The sequence below is a fragment of the Gaeumannomyces tritici genome, assembly GCF_000145635.1.
Source record: "Gaeumannomyces tritici R3-111a-1 unplaced genomic scaffold supercont2.6, whole genome shotgun sequence".
Classification (NCBI taxonomy): domain Eukaryota; kingdom Fungi; phylum Ascomycota; class Sordariomycetes; order Magnaporthales; family Magnaporthaceae; genus Gaeumannomyces; species Gaeumannomyces tritici.
The window spans coordinates 1,688,234-1,704,323 of NW_008804550.1; the positions used below are offsets into that span (position 1 = coordinate 1,688,234).

The 16,090-nt window shown below is 61.0% G+C and overlaps 6 protein-coding genes across 6 annotated transcripts; 2 read left to right on the plus strand and 4 right to left on the minus strand.

The window, feature by feature from the left end:
* The first annotated feature begins 1,038 nt into the window (after positions 1–1,038).
* GGTG_10943 (GPI-anchored cell wall beta-1,3-endoglucanase EglC) lies at positions 1,039–2,332 on the plus strand. Its single transcript, XM_009228822.1, has 2 exons — positions 1,039–1,337; positions 1,403–2,332. The coding sequence occupies exons 1-2, from the start codon at positions 1,142–1,144 to the stop codon at positions 2,137–2,139; spliced, it is 933 nt and encodes a 310-aa protein (XP_009227086.1). The 5' UTR covers positions 1,039–1,141; the 3' UTR covers positions 2,140–2,332.
* Positions 2,292–8,530, plus strand: GGTG_10944 (hypothetical protein). The gene is made up of 2 exons (XM_009228823.1): positions 2,292–6,509; positions 6,593–8,530. The coding sequence occupies exons 1-2, from the start codon at positions 4,225–4,227 to the stop codon at positions 8,193–8,195; spliced, it is 3,888 nt and encodes a 1,295-aa protein (XP_009227087.1). The 5' UTR covers positions 2,292–4,224; the 3' UTR covers positions 8,196–8,530.
* Positions 8,413–9,216, minus strand: GGTG_10945 (hypothetical protein). Its single transcript, XM_009228824.1, has one exon. It carries the CDS (start codon positions 9,085–9,087, stop codon positions 8,671–8,673), a length of 417 nt encoding a protein of 138 aa, XP_009227088.1. The 5' UTR covers positions 9,088–9,216; the 3' UTR covers positions 8,413–8,670.
* Positions 9,217–9,359: 143 nt separating this feature from the next.
* Positions 9,360–10,063, minus strand: GGTG_10946 (hypothetical protein; the record flags this gene model as incomplete). The annotated part of the gene is made up of 2 exons (XM_009228825.1): positions 9,360–10,014; positions 10,054–10,063. The coding sequence occupies 2 exons, from the start codon at positions 10,061–10,063 to the stop codon at positions 9,464–9,466; spliced, it is 561 nt and encodes a 186-aa protein (XP_009227089.1). The 3' UTR covers positions 9,360–9,463.
* Positions 10,064–10,704: 641 nt separating this feature from the next.
* Positions 10,705–12,498, minus strand: GGTG_10947 (hypothetical protein). The gene is made up of 2 exons (XM_009228826.1): positions 11,897–12,498; positions 10,705–11,827 (listed from the first exon to the last, which is right to left on the minus strand). The coding sequence occupies exons 1-2, from the start codon at positions 12,069–12,071 to the stop codon at positions 11,076–11,078; spliced, it is 927 nt and encodes a 308-aa protein (XP_009227090.1). The 5' UTR covers positions 12,072–12,498; the 3' UTR covers positions 10,705–11,075.
* A 561-nt stretch (positions 12,499–13,059) lies between these two features.
* On the minus strand, positions 13,060–15,576 carry GGTG_10948 (hypothetical protein; the record flags this gene model as incomplete). The annotated part of the gene is made up of 1 exon (XM_009228827.1): positions 13,060–15,576. One exon carries the CDS (start codon positions 15,574–15,576, stop codon positions 13,060–13,062), a length of 2,517 nt encoding a protein of 838 aa, XP_009227091.1.
* Between the last annotated feature and the right edge of the window lie 514 nt (positions 15,577–16,090).

Below are 16,090 nucleotides of genomic sequence, written 5' to 3' on the forward strand. Positions count from 1 at the left end.
CATATCCACAAAGGCGACTATTGTTTGTTTTCAACCTCTTTGGACAGGAACGGCGCTTTTGCATTCCAAATGCCCATCGGGAAGCCGTTTCTTTTTGTTTGGATACCGTCATGCACGCTCGCCGAGAACAACAAGCTGGGACCATTGAGACCAGGAGCGGCATCGTGTTCCAGCCTCCATTGCCCGTGTCTGCTTTTTGACATTGCTCGTCGGCCTGGATCAAGAACCTTGGCTGATAGGCAGTTCTTGAGTGATGTGGTCGAATAGAGAACAGTGACTGTCAACCGCGTTTGCACCAACGCCGTCCGTGGGCGGACACAAAGTCTGTGTGTGATTGACCGACGAGCCTAGAACTGGAAGTGGAAATGGAAACGCAAGGGGGAATCGAGAAAAAGCAAAATTTCGGCGGCACCGTGTTAGCCCGCGAATTTGGCTCCCTTTCTTTCTGCGGAGCATGAAGTCATCAATTGCGCATTTGCTAGTCGACTTGGCTGTCAACCCGTTCTGGGGCTTAGATGGCCAAAGCACAGCTGTACAAACCCAACCCTCTAAATAGCGCATTGTGAACCTACCCTCACTCCTAAATAGCCTCATCAACGATCGCCAAGCCGTCATGCCCAAACTCTCTCGCTAGCGGTTCAAGGTCCGGGTAGGCAGACCCCCGCCAACAGGGCCGGGGAGACATTAGACTGGTCCGGACCACAGGGGTTGCCCACCGCCAGAGCCCCCCAGCGGTCCCCGTGTCCCTCGGGGGCTGCGTGGCTGTGCACTGTGGCCTGCCACCCGCCATTCGGGGCCCCTTTTTATTTGTTCGCCAGCGAGATTCCAGAACACAGAATCCAGAGGGACCCGCGCGATACGAGCCCAAACCTGGCTTTTCGTGCAGATACGGGAGTGTTAGCCGGGAGACACCCCTGAAAGTGCGTGATGATTCCCCCATCAACGGCTTGAAATTTTTATTGCTTATTTTTATCCTTGCCCAGGTTCGATTCGATCCGGTGCCATGGAGCGCGGGTCACCGCCATCTGTGCCACCTCTATATAAGCGCCCAGGTCTTCGTCCTTGATGCGCATCTTGGCTGTGGTCTCTTCAGCACCTATCGCTCACTCAGTCACTCGCTTCTCTCGCACAGCCAGAAACGATGCGTTCCTCCTCCCTCGTCGCTGGCCTTGTGGCCATGGCCAGCACGGCCAGCGCTGCCATCCAGGGTTTCAACTATGGTGCCTTCTTCATGAACCAGCAGCCCAAGTCCCAGGTTGACTTTGAGTACGAGTTCAACCGCGCCAAGAACCTGCCGGGCACCAGCGGGTGGAACAGCGCTCGTCTCTACACAATGGGTAAGACAACCTCCAAGAGCCTCAAGTAAGAAAGAGAGGTGTCGACTGACCAACACTCACTGTAGTGCAATGGCACACGGCCAATGACGTTGTGCAGGCCATCCCCGCCGCCATCAACACCCAGACCAAGCTCCTGCTTGGTCTCTGGGTTTCTGGCGGCGACCAGGCCATCGAGAACGAGCTGATCGCGCTCCGCAAGGCCATCGACTCCTACGGCGAGTCCTTCACTCGCCTCGTGGTCGGCATCTCGGTTGGCAGCGAGGACCTATACCGCAGCATCAACAATGAGGTCGGTGTCGATGCCGACACCCTGGTCCGCTACATCCGCCGCACGCGGGAGTTCCTGGCAGGCACGCCCCTGGCCGGCACCCCGGTTGGCCACGTCGACACCTACAACGCCTTCCTGGACGGCCGCAACCGTAAGGTCGTGGACCAGCTCGACTGGCTCGGCTTCGACGGCTACCCGTACTGGGAGAAGGAGGCGGCCAACAGCATAGAGAACGCCCGCGCCCGCTTCTACGACGGTCTCGACAAGACCGTCGCGCTCGCCAACGGCCGCCCCGTCTGGGTCACAGAGACCGGCTGGCCCGTGATTGGCGACACCGTCAACCAGGCCGTCGCTAGCGCCGCCAACGCCCGCACCTACTGGCGGGAGGTTGCTTGCTCGCTCATCTCGCGCGGCATCAACGTGTGGTGGTACATGCTGCAGGAGAGCCAGTGGGGTCAGGCCAATCCCGACTTTGGGATTTACGGCCCCGGAGATTTGGGACAGATGCAGCCCTACTTTGACCTGTCCTGCTAGTGTCATTGATCATGACTGGTGATGGCTTTACGGATTGCAAGGAGAAGGCGTATAACTAATATTCACGACCATAGACACGACTTGGATTAGATTTATCTTAATATTAAACCAAACTCCCAAGTATGGGATTTTCTGGTACATACGTCTGATTGATCACGTGGCTTATGCCGGGGCTGTGAAGCTTTAGGTTGTGAATATTCGCCCTCCCGCGGCATCGTGTGTGCCTGTTTCCGAGGCCTTGTGTTGCAGCAGGTGACGTGCCGGGTTCGCACTGGCGTGTTTCCTCGGCAGCCACAGCGGGGACATGCAGGGAGGAATCTCGCTTTCCCGCCAGTGGCGCGTCGGCCGTCGGCAGGAGAATGAGGCAAGTCGACGACGCCATGCATGGTGGGTGACGCGCTGTATTGTTCCAGCTGGCTCTCACATGTCACCAGCTTCTTGTGCGAGGAAAGCGGCGATGGAGCTGGTGCTCTGGGGCGACTGCCTGCCCGGAGAACACAAGCTAGGAAGCCGGTGCCTGACAAGCTTGATCTGAGTCATTCTCTAAACCAGCGCAGACTCGTGCCTTTTCAATGTTGGGCCGACCCCTGGCAGAAAGCAAACAGACTGTCAGATTGGCCTGGAACCTTCCTTACAGGCGGTGAGCGGATAGAAGCTTGCTGTTGCGATCAAAAGCGGCAGAATCAATTAATTGCGCAGGAGCTGGCGCGCCCTGGCCCCTCTCTTTCCCCGCACTCCTAAGACCCTGGCGGCGGACCGTGGCGCCAACTGTCAGAACCACGAATGATTTTTCTTCTTCTTTTTTATGTGATATCCTCCTTCCTATAGTAGCTCCGTTTAGGAAGCCAAATAATGCTAGGATGGTGTGTAATCACACGGGTTGGTGCATGCCAGACCGGCCCTGTTGCTCTGTTGGCCTCTGTCGTTCATGGGTTCCAGGTTGGACCTGAGACCCCGTCTGCCCACTGGTAGGTACCAGTCTAGTCCGCTGGCGTTGGCCACCAAACTTGCATGCTCCATCACGCCGCGTCAAACGAGGTCGAGATCAGCCCAAGTCCCGTGCCCGTGCAGGGGCGCGCCAATCAGGAATGGCTGGCATTTTGATGATGCGTCGATCGCATCAGGCTCATGAGGGCTCAGGCCCTCGAGGGTCTCTGCGGGCTCACGGAAGGGCGAGGGCAGACAAACAAACGGCCTGCAGGAGCGTATCGACGGTTCTGTGGCATGAATGGGTGTGTGCTGGCCTGCAGCGACCTGCAGGCTGCCCTCTCGCATCTTGTCGACTGCGGAATCGGCTATCTCACCGGGCTGCAATTCGTCGTGCAGCAGCATGCGATATGGCGGTGCGTTTTGCGCTCCAACCACCGCCCAGGGCCCCCCGCCGTCGGTGGTATCCATGGATCCATGCCGCGGCTGGCTTTTTAGCTTCAGTTCAGTCTGGCAGCGCTACGCTGAAGGTTCATGTTGCCCGTCTCGGCTGCTCCCACGCGCTGCGTGGAGAAAAAAAAAATACCTGTGGCTACGGCTTGTGCAAGATTCGCCCGCCGCAGCAGAAGCGGGAGGGTCACCCCTGCACCAGTGTGGATCACGACCGCGCCGATGTGACCCCAGCTCCCTGTCACCCCCCCTTGTTGCCCAAGCCATCGCCCATCCCGTCCCAGCTTTGCCGTGTGCCCCTGCCCGTTCCAGCCAGCCCAGCCCGATCCCCAGCGAAAATTTGGTCACGCAGCTCACCCGAGCACCAAGCACCGAGCTTTTGTCGATTTTTTTCCTCCTTGCCTCCCCGAAACCTCCTCTCCACCCGCCAAACCAAATCCTCGTTAGCCTTTTGCCTCGGGAATGCCCTCAACCTCGCACTGCGCGTCGCGAGCCTGCGATTGACGCCCGACTATTGACTGCAGCTCCCGTTCTGCGGCACAGCGCCCGCGCCCGCGCCCGCGCCTAGACAAGGCCGTTGGCCCGACGCGCCCGACGAGCACCCGCCACAGCGAGATCGACAGCTGGCGCGACATAAGCAGCCACTGCGAGCTCCCTTACTCGTCGCTCCGCCAGTCCTGTGTCCTCGTGCCGGCCCTGAAAAAAAAAATGGATCCGCGACAACCACCACAACACCCGTTTTCTCAGCGGAATTCGGGCGCCTCTCCTTTGTTTACCCGCAATCCGACTTTTCCACCCTCGACGTCAGCCCAGCAGCCACCATTCCCGCCCACCTCGCACCCGGCGCCACCACCGAACGATCGAACCTACCAAGTCGAGCACGGCCAGCAGCGTCGCCCGTCTGACCCGCACTACTTCTCCCAGCCACGCGCATACGAGCCCACGTCGCACCCGGCCTCTGCTGGCCACTCGAGGCATCCGAGTACCTCCTCCTTGCCCTCGGCGCCGTCGTCGCTGGGCCGGCCGATGCCCCCTCCCAACTCGCCTCCCCAGCAGAGCCACGGCGCAGGACCGCACCAGATGCCCTATCCTCTCCCGCCCCCACGGCCCGTCGGCCAGTCCTCGGCCTTCGCCAACGGCCGCGAGCTTCCTGCGCTCGGCTCGATTGCGCGCACCGGCAGCGCCAACAGCAGCATGTCGATATCGTCCATGCTCGGCGGTCCTGCCCCGTCCAGGGAGCCCGCGCCGGGTCCTCCCTCCCAATATGCGCCGCCATCTACAAGCTCGGGAATGTCGGGCCAAAACTACGCACCTGCCCATCACGCGTCACCTCGGATGCATCACATGAATCCCGGCGATTACCCGCCCTATCGACGACCTCAAACCCCCGATCACCAGCGACCATACGATGTGCGCGCAGACCCACGCGATCATCGCGGAAGCGCGGCGGCCTCACCTCAGGGCATGCACCCTACCCCTGACGTTCAGAGATACGGTACTCCCCAGGGCTACGGCCAGCGCGGCCCGCCCATGCCCGCAGGCGACTATGGCCGGGAACCGAGTCGCATGCAGCAACAGGTGCCTCCCCGTCCGAGCAGCCAACCGAAATCTTTCCCAGGCATTCCGCAGGGTGGCCGACCGCTGGAGCATGGCCGGCCGGGCCTGCAGCACGAACCGATGTACGGCAGGCGCGATGAACCGCCACCTTCAGGGGAGTACAACCCTGAGCGACCGATTCGGGTGCCGAAATACGAAGAGCCCAGGTACATGACAGAGCGCGAGCGGATGGACAGGGACCGCGAGAGGGAGATGGAGTACCGAGAACGCCAGGAGCGGGATCGCCAAGAGATGGAATATCGCGAGCGGGAAAGACGTGATGCTGAGAGGCGCGAGATGGAGCGGCGCGAAATGGAGCGTCGTGAAGTTGAGAGGCGGGAGCGTGGGATGCCTCCTGGCGGTGAGCCTGGAAGGCCGCCGCCGGGCCATGGGGGGCCCGATTACGGACACCCAAATGCAAGGGGCCCTTTGCCTCCGGGCTATGGCCGACACCCGGACCCTCGCGACCAGGGACCATGGCCTCGACAGCAACCGCCGCAGCATTACGAACCTGGCCGTCCTTACGACCCTGCTGCTCACCCACCTCCGCCACCGCCTCGACACCCGGATTACCCGCATTCGACCGCGCCGCCCTTTGGCTCGCACCCCGCGCCATACCACCCCCAACACCAGCCTCCCGACCGGTATCCGCCGCCCTCACACCCGGGCCAGGCTCCCATGCCGGGCTCTGGACCTGGGGACCGTGGCCCTCCCCCACCGCATCCACAACCGTTCGACTCTCCAGAGCGTCAGCGCCACATTCTCCATCAGCACCATCAGCAACAGCATCCTCAACAGCAGCCACAGCATCCGCATCGCAACCCTGCCGACGAGCCTCCACCGCGGCCGTCGGTCGCGTACTCGGGCGGGCCCGGAGGCCCAGGGGTTGGCCCTCCCTATGACCCTTCACGCAACAGGGTCTCGGCCGAAGAGATACCGCCACCCCACAGGGAGCCGCCAAGAGGACTGCTGGCAATTCAAGAGATGAACCGCAAAGGCCGAGTATCGCCTCTGCCACAGGCTGTGCAGGGCGCCCAACCCCAGCTGCCGGGACCAGCGAGTGAACCTGGTATTAAGAGCGAGTTCGGTCGCATGTTTTCTGGCATAGGCAGTGGCGTTGGGGCTCTTTCAAGCCCTATCCCGAGCGGCGCACAAGTTCCCTTCACGACAGCTGGCCTGATGCGGAAGGACGATTCGGAGGGCCCAGGACATGAAGGGATGGTAGACAACACGAGTGGCGTGGCCAAGCTGACCAGGGAAGCGTCGCGCAACAAGAGGCGATCAAAGGTGAAGGAGGAGGAGGCGCGTGTGGAGGATGACGGCTCGGGGCGCCTGACACCGGTGGGAAGGGTCAAACGTGCAAAGACCCATAACCACGCCCACCACCACCATCATCAGTAAGTTTCCTTGGACGCCTAGTTTGACTGACCGACTGCTCTCACGGAAATCAGGCGTAAACTAACTTTTGGTCACCCCTCAGTCATCATCAGGCCCACCACCATCACCACACGCATCTTCCCGCCGAACAATTTGCTGCCTTGGGCAACACACCATTCAAGAACGTCAAGGGTGCCGCGGCGGTTCCGTCCCCTACACCCATTCGTGCTGTTCACCACCATCACCATGCCCCACCGCGGACCTCTGCCCCGACGTCCACGCCCAAGCAGCCTGCGGCGACCACGGCACCACCGAGCCCCGCCGTCATCCTTCTTCCCAAGCCGAAGCAGATTATCAGCTCTGTGGCTGTCATAGCCAGCGTTGCCGACAAACCGAGACAGCACATTGGCGATGTCCTATACGAAGTTTCGTTGGAGCCCGCGCGCGTTCATGACCCAGTGACCGGCAGGCCACCCAAGATGCCCTTCAAGTCGACACCTAAGCCACTACCCATGGCACTGATTAAGGGTCGCGAGAACTGCACGGTCACGGTCAAGATTAGCAAGGCTCACTTGAACTCCATGGCGCGCGAGGAGATCACGTCACGCAGGGCGCTGTGGGGCACCGACGTTTATACGGATGATTCAGATGTTATCGCAGCCTGCATACACGGTGGCTGGTTCCGTGGCGAGTGGCCCGAGGATGTCAATGTTGACATGCTTGGCCTGTATCCTGAGGAGCCGTCGCGGCCGTCTGGGCCCAACGGCAAGGGGCCAGGGAGCAGGAAGGCTGCTCAGCACCCACACATGACCAGCGAGGCGCTCCCAACACCAGACGCGCTCACGGAACCCCTCAAGACGGGTCCGGTCAATGTTCCGCCAGATAAGGACCTTCACGTCACTGTCCTTGTCCTCCCGAAACTGCAGCACTACGCGTCTACCGTGCGTTACGGCATCAAGAGTCGCGAATGGGGGAATGCAAACAGAGTCCGGGGGTCCTCGATGACTGCCGATGACTACTCGCACAACCCCAAGCTGACGGCTTCACACGACGGCCTCAGCTTCAAGGTGCTGGGTATCCGGTGGGTCACTAACGGAGCGGGGGCCCAGTCCCGCATCAGGGGCGCGGCGCGGCGCGAGCGTATGAGTCGCGCGCTGTGTGAGGTGTCTCTCGGCACGGGTGCGGGCCTCAACCTTGGTGGCTTCTCGGGACCGGCCGGCGGCGACCAGGCCCAACGCGCTGCGGGAGCCAAGGCCGTCGCAGAGCTCAAGGCAAGCCTTGGGAAGGACCAGGAGGCTGTCGCAAATGGCCATATAGATGGTGACAGCGGCCATGCACCGGCAACACCTCAAGTGCCCGCCGCCGACGAGGGTAACAAGGAGAACCAGCCTGCTGTCGCTGATGTTAGCATGGCTGATGACAGTCAAGACAGCAAGTTGGTCGGGGTCACAGCAGCTGTCGTTGAGGAAAAGCCGCCCACTATGGAGGTAGAATCGGGGGCTGCTAAGAAAGCGCCCGAGGCAGAGGCTGCGATTTCTGATGCTGACACTTCGGCTTCTGCTGCTAGCGCTGCCAAGGAGGCCGCGCCAGCTCCCATGGGTTCACCGGCAGCCGAGAGCAAAGAGGCAAAGGCGCCCGAGGACGTGCCAATGGCTGAGGCCTGCGAGCCCGGCGCGCCGAGCGCACCCGTCGAGGCTAAAGTCTAGAAGACTAAGAAATCGTCTGGTAACTGGATATTCTTGTTCTTGCCGGATCTGTCTTTTTTCTTCTGCTCATCCCAATCCGTGCGGCGACGCGGCGCAAAGCCCCTTGGGCCCATGGGGGTTGCGGCATGTGACTTTGCAGCTTGGTGCCCATCCATGGAATCTGTACCCCCTCGATGGCCGGTGTTTATACGCGCGCAGCGAGCCTGGGCGCTATCCATCGCATAATTATATACCCTTGGATTAATCGTGTACAACTACTCTTCTATATGGGAATGAATGGCATTGGTGTTGAGCCGTGAGCTGTGTGAAAAGGGACCCATGTGCCCAAGCTTGATGGCGAAGCTGGTCTTGTAGGCGGCGCCTCCCGCTGTGCATGTATAGGCTCTAATTTTTATTCGTACAATCCTCCGTCTTTTTTTTTTTCTTTTTCGACCCTATCCTCTATCCTCGCCCTAGGCCATGAACGGGCGGCGGCTCAGAAGTCTGTCACCCTCCCGTTGAAGCTGTAGTCCCCCGCGGCGCCCCAGCGCAGCGGCTCGTTCTTTGGCCCGCCGACCTCGCCCGTCTTTGGGTTGACGTCACCGTCGAACTCAGGCGGGGCGCCGCGCCGGATGCCGCCGGATGTCGCGGGCGCCTCCTCCTCCGCCGTCGTTACCGCCGCCGCTTCTGGCTGCTCGGCCAGGATAGCGTCGCCCACCGACGCGGCCTCGCGCTGCAGACGCTCAAACTCGGCCTGCTCGGCCGCGGGGAGGCGTGGCGGGGCCGGGCCGGGGGCGAAGGTTGACGAGGGGCGGAGGAGGAGGAGGAGGCGGCGGGGGGCGGCGGCGGCGGCTGCTCGTGGGCGGAGGGGGGAGCGCGCGGGGAGGTGGGCGGCGCGGAGGAGGGGGCGCATTGTTGGAGGTTGGGTGTGGGGGATTGTCGGCGCGGTGATGTTGGGGGCCTTGAGGGCGTCTGGTGAGGGTTTGAATGCTTACTTTGTGGCAGGCGGGTGGTGGCGATAGATGATGTTGGGTCGGTTCCGAGGTTTAGTTTGGTGACCAATGACGATTTCAGTGGTTTGTTGGGGCTGGAGTGCACGACGCCACAGGGGTTGTCGGCCCCACATTCTCACTGTAGGTTAAAATATTGACATTGATTTTCCCAAGCCAATCACAAAAATGCGAGCGACTCCATCACTTTATTACTTTCTCTATCCAGCCCTGATATCCAACCTTCTAGATGCAGTATCGCCTGTACACCACATCATTTCCAACCACAAACAAACCAAATCACAAAACACCCCCAGAGTGCTTCACCACCTCGCCGCCCATCTTCTCGGCCAGGGCCTCGTGGATCCGCCTCCAGTGCTCCTCGAACTGGCCCCTGAAGACGTTGACGAGCATCTTATTGCAGTCGACGCCGACCTCATGGACGAGCACCAAGCTGACGGTGGCGTCGTCGCCATCACTGCCGCCGCGGATGACGATGCGGCGGTCCGACTGCACGTCGAGCGCGGCCTTGAGGCACGCGAACAGGCCGTCCTCCATGTTTGTGAGCTGGTAGCGGTTGACGGCCGTGGCCTTCCCCGGCAGCAGGCGCGCGAACTTTGCCGGTATGCGGTCCGTGACGGCGTAGCACTGCGTTGACCCGACGGCGGCCGCCTGCGCGTCGGCCGGCAGCTGCCGAAGCCCGCCCTTGGGCCGCTCCTCGGGCACGTACGACTCGAGGTTCGGGTCCCGGTTGATGAAGAAGTCGTGGTCGTGCAGCACCTCGATGGCCCGCTGCCGCGTCACGCCCTTGATCTCAGTTGAGGTCTGGAAGCTGTCGGTCGTGCGGAAGACTGTTTTGTGCCGAGGTTAGCAATCTGTTGGTTGCTGACTGATTTGCATTTGGAACAGATGCCGGGGCGAACCCTACAGCCCATTGTGCCTGTCAGTTGTCGATGACTCGACAATCTCGTAGTCAAAGGTGTTTGTATCGATCGATGATCACCAAGGTCTCCCGCGACAATTAATGGCAGCTCTCACGCTGGATGTCGTCGACAAAGTCTGGGCCTGGATATCCTCTCGAGTGTCCTGAAGAAACGGCCACCAAGAACACGTCCAGAAACAGGATCACCTGCAATATTTAAACTCGTCGATTCTCAGCCCATCCCGTGTCCCAGCGCACATCGTATCGATGGCCGTTTTCTGGCCGAGGTACGTATGTGCATACGATGAGCCCAGGGACATGGGAATACCGCAATACAAACAAGGTTTGTTTCAACAGCTGCATTCTGAGATGCAGCACTTGCGGCTCACTCGGGCCACACACCTGCAGATTCATGCCTGGGCATTTTATCCGGTCCTGACCTAGCGCTGCCTGTGCACTCCCCAAAAGACACAAGACTCGGCCGGGCGGACTCGGCACTCTGTCGAACTCGAGACGTATCTGCACGTATGCAGCCTCGCTAGCAGCAATGGGTACATATACGAAAAGTCCGGACCGTTCCGTTCTGGTGCGGTGTGGTGCGGTATACGAAGGTAATCTGTGCCCACCTACACATATGATCGCCGCTCTTGTGCAAGACGAGCAGCCCTGTCGGGGAAAAAAAAACAAGCCCTGGTTCTTATTGAGTCCAGTCCATACGCCAGGCGACCCAATCAAATCAGAAAACTAGAAAGCCGACCCCCAGCAAAATCATGACGCTATTCTTACAAGTACCCAAGAGACGAAGCCGGCCTCGGGTACAACAAAACCATGCCCGCCTCGGAGTTTTACCTGCCCCGGGCCTTCGAGGCTATTATTAACTCAGCGTCCGGTGTTGTAGCACTAGCTACCAAGATCGAATCCGCGAACATGCCAGTCCATCGAGTGATGGAAATTCTTTTACTACTTTCTCTGCCAGTCCTGGACACCCACTTACACATTCATGTGTCCCATCTCGGCGTCTTTCTCAAAGTTTCCTCCGCCACTGCGGGCCGCCGCGCCGCCGGGGCTGGTGCTCCTGTGGGCGTAGGCCATGCGGAGCGCGAAGAAGCACTGGAGCACGGCGATGACCCACTGCAGCGCCTCGACCGAGGCGCCCCGGTACAGCACCCTCCCGGACGCGGACGGGCCGCTGCCGTGGACCGTGGTGGCGGCGTACTCGAGCGCGGCCGACGTCTGCGTCGTGGCCAACGCCACCATCAGGGAGCCCGCCGCGCTGCCCCACAGGAGCGCCATGAGCAGGCGGCGCGCCATGACGTAGGGCCGCCCGCCGCCGCGGCTGGCCAGGCGCGCGAGCACCGCCAGGGCGGCGAGGCCGAGGACGAAGAAGACGCCCGTGGCGGGCAGGAGCGGGGTGAAGATCTTGGACTGGATCACCTTGGCGGTCGACAGCAGCTGCGTGGCGGCCTGGCCCTTGGCGGACGAGGCGGTGCCGTTGTTGGAGGAGGAGGAAGTGGTGGTGCTGTTGCTGCCGGCGACGGAGAGGAAGTGCTGGGCCAGCGACTCGCCCGTCTGGCCGACGGCCGAGGTGCAGGCCGTGGGGACGTTCTCGGCCGTGAAGCACATGCCGAAGTGGCCGATCCGGACCGTCATCTCCCCCGTGCCGTTGCTGTTCTGGACCAGCGAGACGAGGTTCAGGTTCGGGATGCCGGGGGAGGTGCCGAGGCATCCGGTAAAGCAGAGTACTAATAGGCTGAAAGTTAGCACATATTGCTGCCAGGCGAAGGGGGACAATATCATGGGGGGGTACGTACGGTAAAAGAGGATTATGGGCAAGGGGAGGAAGTAGACAAAGTAGTCGAGCAGCGGGAGGCTCGACTTGGAGCCTGCATGTTCGCCGGGAGCATCGGCGCCGCCGTTCTTGCGCTCCTTGTGCTTCTTCCAGAGCATGGAGATGCCCTTCTTGGCGAAGAAAGCCCAGAAACCCATTTTCGTGATTGCTGGTGGAAGGTTGGGAGAAGGAAAGTCGAGTGAAGAGTCCGAGCCTTGGGGGTTGTGGGTGTCGTCGACGAAACGTAAGGTCGTGGGCGGTAATTGGAGAGTGGTTTATGTTTGCAAGATGAAGGTTCTGCCGGTCTTGTAAGGGGTCCTGGATCGTTTATGAAAGAGGAGAAAATTACAACTAGCTGCGTCAAGCAGTGTTGGGAAGGAGTAACAAAGACTGCAAGGAAGACACAAAGGAGAAAAGTGAGAAGATAGGAAAAGGTGACTGCGATGAAACAGTAGCGAAGATGGGCTGGCTGGCAAGAACAATGGCAGGACAATAGCAGCACGGAGGGTGTTATTTAACCGGACGCCAACCATTGTAGTGACTCTATTCACGCCATTGTCCAGAGCCAAGACCCTAGCCCATGAGACCCGAGTTGGGTGGGGCACAGAAGTTGAGAGGCTATAGGCGCGCGGGACGGGGTTACAGTGGGGTTTTGGTTTTGGCCGCGCCCCTGAAAGCCACGATTGATTGGATCTCGAGTGACGGCGCTTAGTCAGGCGACGTCGCTCCACCACCACTCATCCGGCCGCGAGCTTTGTCGCGGCGCCTGGCTGCTATTTTGACACGATTGGGTCTTGGTGGTTCTCTTGGTGCTTGCTCGATCGGGCCGGATTGAGTGGGCAGGGGCTGGAATAGACGCGATGAGACGCGAGGCGAAGACCAGGAGTACACACAACTACTACTTCTCCTTCGACTACTTCTCCTTGGAGCCTGTTAATCGCCGTTATCAAAGGGCCAAGTTGACGCCGCTAGCGAATCCCAACCCCGGATACAACGACTCCGAAATGACAAAATATCTGCGTCTTGACATGTCTATTCTCGTGATACTAATCATACAGTGATGCTGCTATTGGGCAATTTCGTCCTCATCAGACGAGTTGTCCTCCACGTGCAGCCTCGTCCATCGGACGGTAGCATCTCACCACCCTAACAGTCATCCAGGTGCGTTGTGTTGAACAACCTATTGCCAGTATCCGTTCCTCCGACGCCCTTGAACTTGTTGGTCGATATCCTCAACGCCACCATCTGGACGTTGCCATACTCGGCAAGCCTCTCCCGCATGCTCGGCTCCTCCAATCCTGGCTCAACCATGCCGGACATGCCGGACATGCCGGATTCCCCCGCCGGCATCTCCTCCCGCACCTCCACGGCGTTAGCCTGCACGACGCCGGCCACGACGACGATGCGCACCGTCCCGTGCAGGCCCCGGATCGCGTGCACGAACTCGAGCATGCTGGCGCCGCTGTTGACCACCGAGTCCACGAGCAGCACGCAGACGACGCCATGCAGATGCTTCGCCTGCACGTCCCCGGGCCCGCGGGCGTGCAGGTACGTGGCCCCGGGGAGCATGTCGAAGACGCCCTGCGCCATCGGGTCGCCGCCGCGCATGAGCGCAACGATCAGCGTCCTGTCCCCGTGCGGGAGCCTGTAGCCGTCCGTCGTCGTCGTCGTCGTTCTTGCCGGCTCGTTCCCGGCGTCGGCGTCGGCGTCTTTGCAGACGTGCGGGATGGCGAACCGCTCCAGCCCGAGGACCTCGGGCAGGAGCTGCATCGACAGGTACTTCCCCGCGGCCCGGTGCGCCCGCTGGAGCTCCCGGCCGCTCGTGCCCGCGTCCCTCATCGGCGTCGAGAGGAGGTTGGCGGCTGCCCATGTGGTCGAGTGGTGGACTGGGACCGTCGGCCGCAGTGCTGTCGTTTCAGGGGTGTGTGGGGGGAATATCAGGCTAAGGGTTTCGGGATCTGTCAGGCTGGCGACAGGTAGTGACAGCTGCGGCTGTTGGTGCTGTTCTTCAGAGAGTCCTGTCACCGGGCCGTGTGTCTTGGAAGGGGGCAGCTCGACGCGGTACAAGAACGAGGACTCATTGGCGCAGTCGCAGTACACGCCGGGAGACACCATGTCAAGGACGCCAGGCTGGGCGTACCTCCCTATCTCCTCCTCCATCTGCTTGCTCATGGCACCGCCCTGCCTATCCCTGTCAACGACTACAAAAGCGCGGTGTGCCGTCTTTAGCATAGGAATGTCAACGGCGCTGTCGCCAAACGCGCAGATGTTGGACCCGACGCCACGGGACGGCACGATCCCACCGAGATGGGCCTCACCCGCCAGCCACCGCACCACCTCGGCCTTGTGCTCGGGGTCCACGACCGGCTGGAGCGCCTCGACGCGCTCGGCGCCCACGAGCCGCACCACGTGCGCGGTCTCGGACTCGGCCTCGCCCCCGTCAACGAACGTGCCCCCCGGCCTGAAGCCCTCCCGCATCAGCACCAGCTCCCAGATGCGCCTCAGGCCGCACGTGATGACCAGAGGCACCACGAGCGGGTCGTCGACGGCCCGCTGCAGCAGCGAGAGGAACTCGGGTCGCATCTCGACCCGCGACGCCACCGACGCGCAGAGCGACTCGAACCACTCGTTGTCGTCGTCGTCGTCGTCGTCGTCACCGCCCAGGGCCTCGACCGCCTCCTCGTACAGGAGGGTGGCTTGTACAAACGCCCTCCGGCTGTAGCCCAGTGGGCCGCCAAACACTTGCTTCAAGACGGGTACCTGCTCGCCGCCGCCGCCATCGTTGGGGGCCATGCCCACAGGCGCCGCGACCAGTTCCCAGAACAAGCCGCCGCTGTCCTGGGCGGAAAGCGTCCGGTCCGCGTCGAACGCGAGCACCCTGACGTGGCTCCTGTACAGGCCCGGGATGGTCTTCTCGTACTTCATGCACGGGTGCCGGCCGATGGGGCCCGTGACCCCCATGATGTCGAGCTTGCACTCGGAGCGCCTGATGAACTCGAGGAGCACGCGCACGCGCCCGGGCAGGTCCCCGCGCAGCCCGTCGACGACGGTGAAGACGACGCCGTGCTCCCGGCACCGCCGCCGCAGCTCCCTCTTCTCCGCCTCCTGCCACGCCCCGAGCGCGTCCGCGCCGAGCGGCGCCCGGGCCCGGGTGGCGTCGCCCGAGCAGCGGGCGGTGATGGTCTCGGGCGGGACGGTGAGGTAGATGATGTGCGTGTACGACTCCCAGTCCGCCTTCGTGTGCACGCTCTGTAGGCTTGATAGGAGGTTTGATGGGCTTGGCGGCTGGGCTTCGTCGTCGTCGTCATCCTTGGCCTCGACGGGGAACATGTAATGCCCCGTCACCACGACGGGTTCGCGGCTGAGCTGGGCGTGCTTTGCGACGTCCCTGATGATGGACTCGCGCCACTGCTCCTTCTCCGCCGCGCCCAGCTGCTTGAATGCAGCCAGGCCTCCGGGCACATTGCTGTCGATGAGCTCTGACCCCTCCCTGAAACTGTACGGTTTGACCTGGAGAGGGACGGGCGGGGCTTGTGGGGTGGTCGTGTAGTCGGTCCCCATCAAGTCTTGTAGGCCCTTCAGGGCCTTGGCAAGCGTTGTCTTGCCCGACCCGGAGATGCCGTAAAGGCCCACGACCGGGAGTGGCGGGAGGGATCCTGCCATGGTGCGGGTCCTGCCTTGTCGGAAAGGGATGAGGTTCGCCGAGAGAACAAGTCTTTAGACGGATGGGTAGGTGGGTTGAAAATGGATATGCCTAGAGCCTCTATTTGTCGCACAGCCTCTCAGGTTCAGAGATAGACCAGTTCGTAATAAGGACAGCCTTGAAGTGCTGGAATATGCAAGAAGATTTCCGGCAATGGAACTGGCAGGTTGTAGCTGGGGTATGCCCTCATTTATACCCTTCCAGCTTTCTCTAGATATAATGACACATCGATTGGAGGGGTGACAGATGGCAAACAAACAAGTCTAGTCACGACTGACCAGCTAAACAAACGGTAATGATGAGAACATAGCTATGACCAGGAAGCAAACTAACGAGTGCTGTCAAGGTTAGAAATTGGGGCCATAATCTTACGGAAACATTCGTTAGCATTCCGACTCCCTTTTGGTGGTGCCATCTGTCTGTCAGATAATTAGGAACCCATACCATCACTTTGCCTACTCCTTACCTACTCTC

Bases quoted from the DNA above. Each gene is read 5' to 3' on its own strand.
- GGTG_10943 (XM_009228822.1), top strand. From the start codon at position 1,142: ATGCGTTCCTCCTCCCTCGTCGCTGGCCTTGTGGCCATGGCCAGCACG. The intron at 1,338-1,402 runs GTAAGACAACCT...CACTCACTGTAG, and splicing joins CGCTCGTCTCTACACAATGG to TGCAATGGCACACGGCCAAT.
- GGTG_10944 (XM_009228823.1), top strand. From the start codon at position 4,225: ATGGATCCGCGACAACCACCACAACACCCGTTTTCTCAGCGGAATTCG. The intron at 6,510-6,592 runs GTAAGTTTCCTT...GTCACCCCTCAG, and splicing joins GCCCACCACCACCATCATCA to TCATCATCAGGCCCACCACC.
- GGTG_10945 (XM_009228824.1), bottom strand. From the start codon at position 9,087: ATGCGCCCCCTCCTCCGCGCCGCCCACCTCCCCGCGCGCTCCCCCCTC.
- GGTG_10947 (XM_009228826.1), bottom strand. From the start codon at position 12,071: ATGGGTTTCTGGGCTTTCTTCGCCAAGAAGGGCATCTCCATGCTCTGG. The intron at 11,828-11,896 runs GTACGTACCCCC...TCAGCCTATTAG, and splicing joins GCCCATAATCCTCTTTTACC to TACTCTGCTTTACCGGATGC.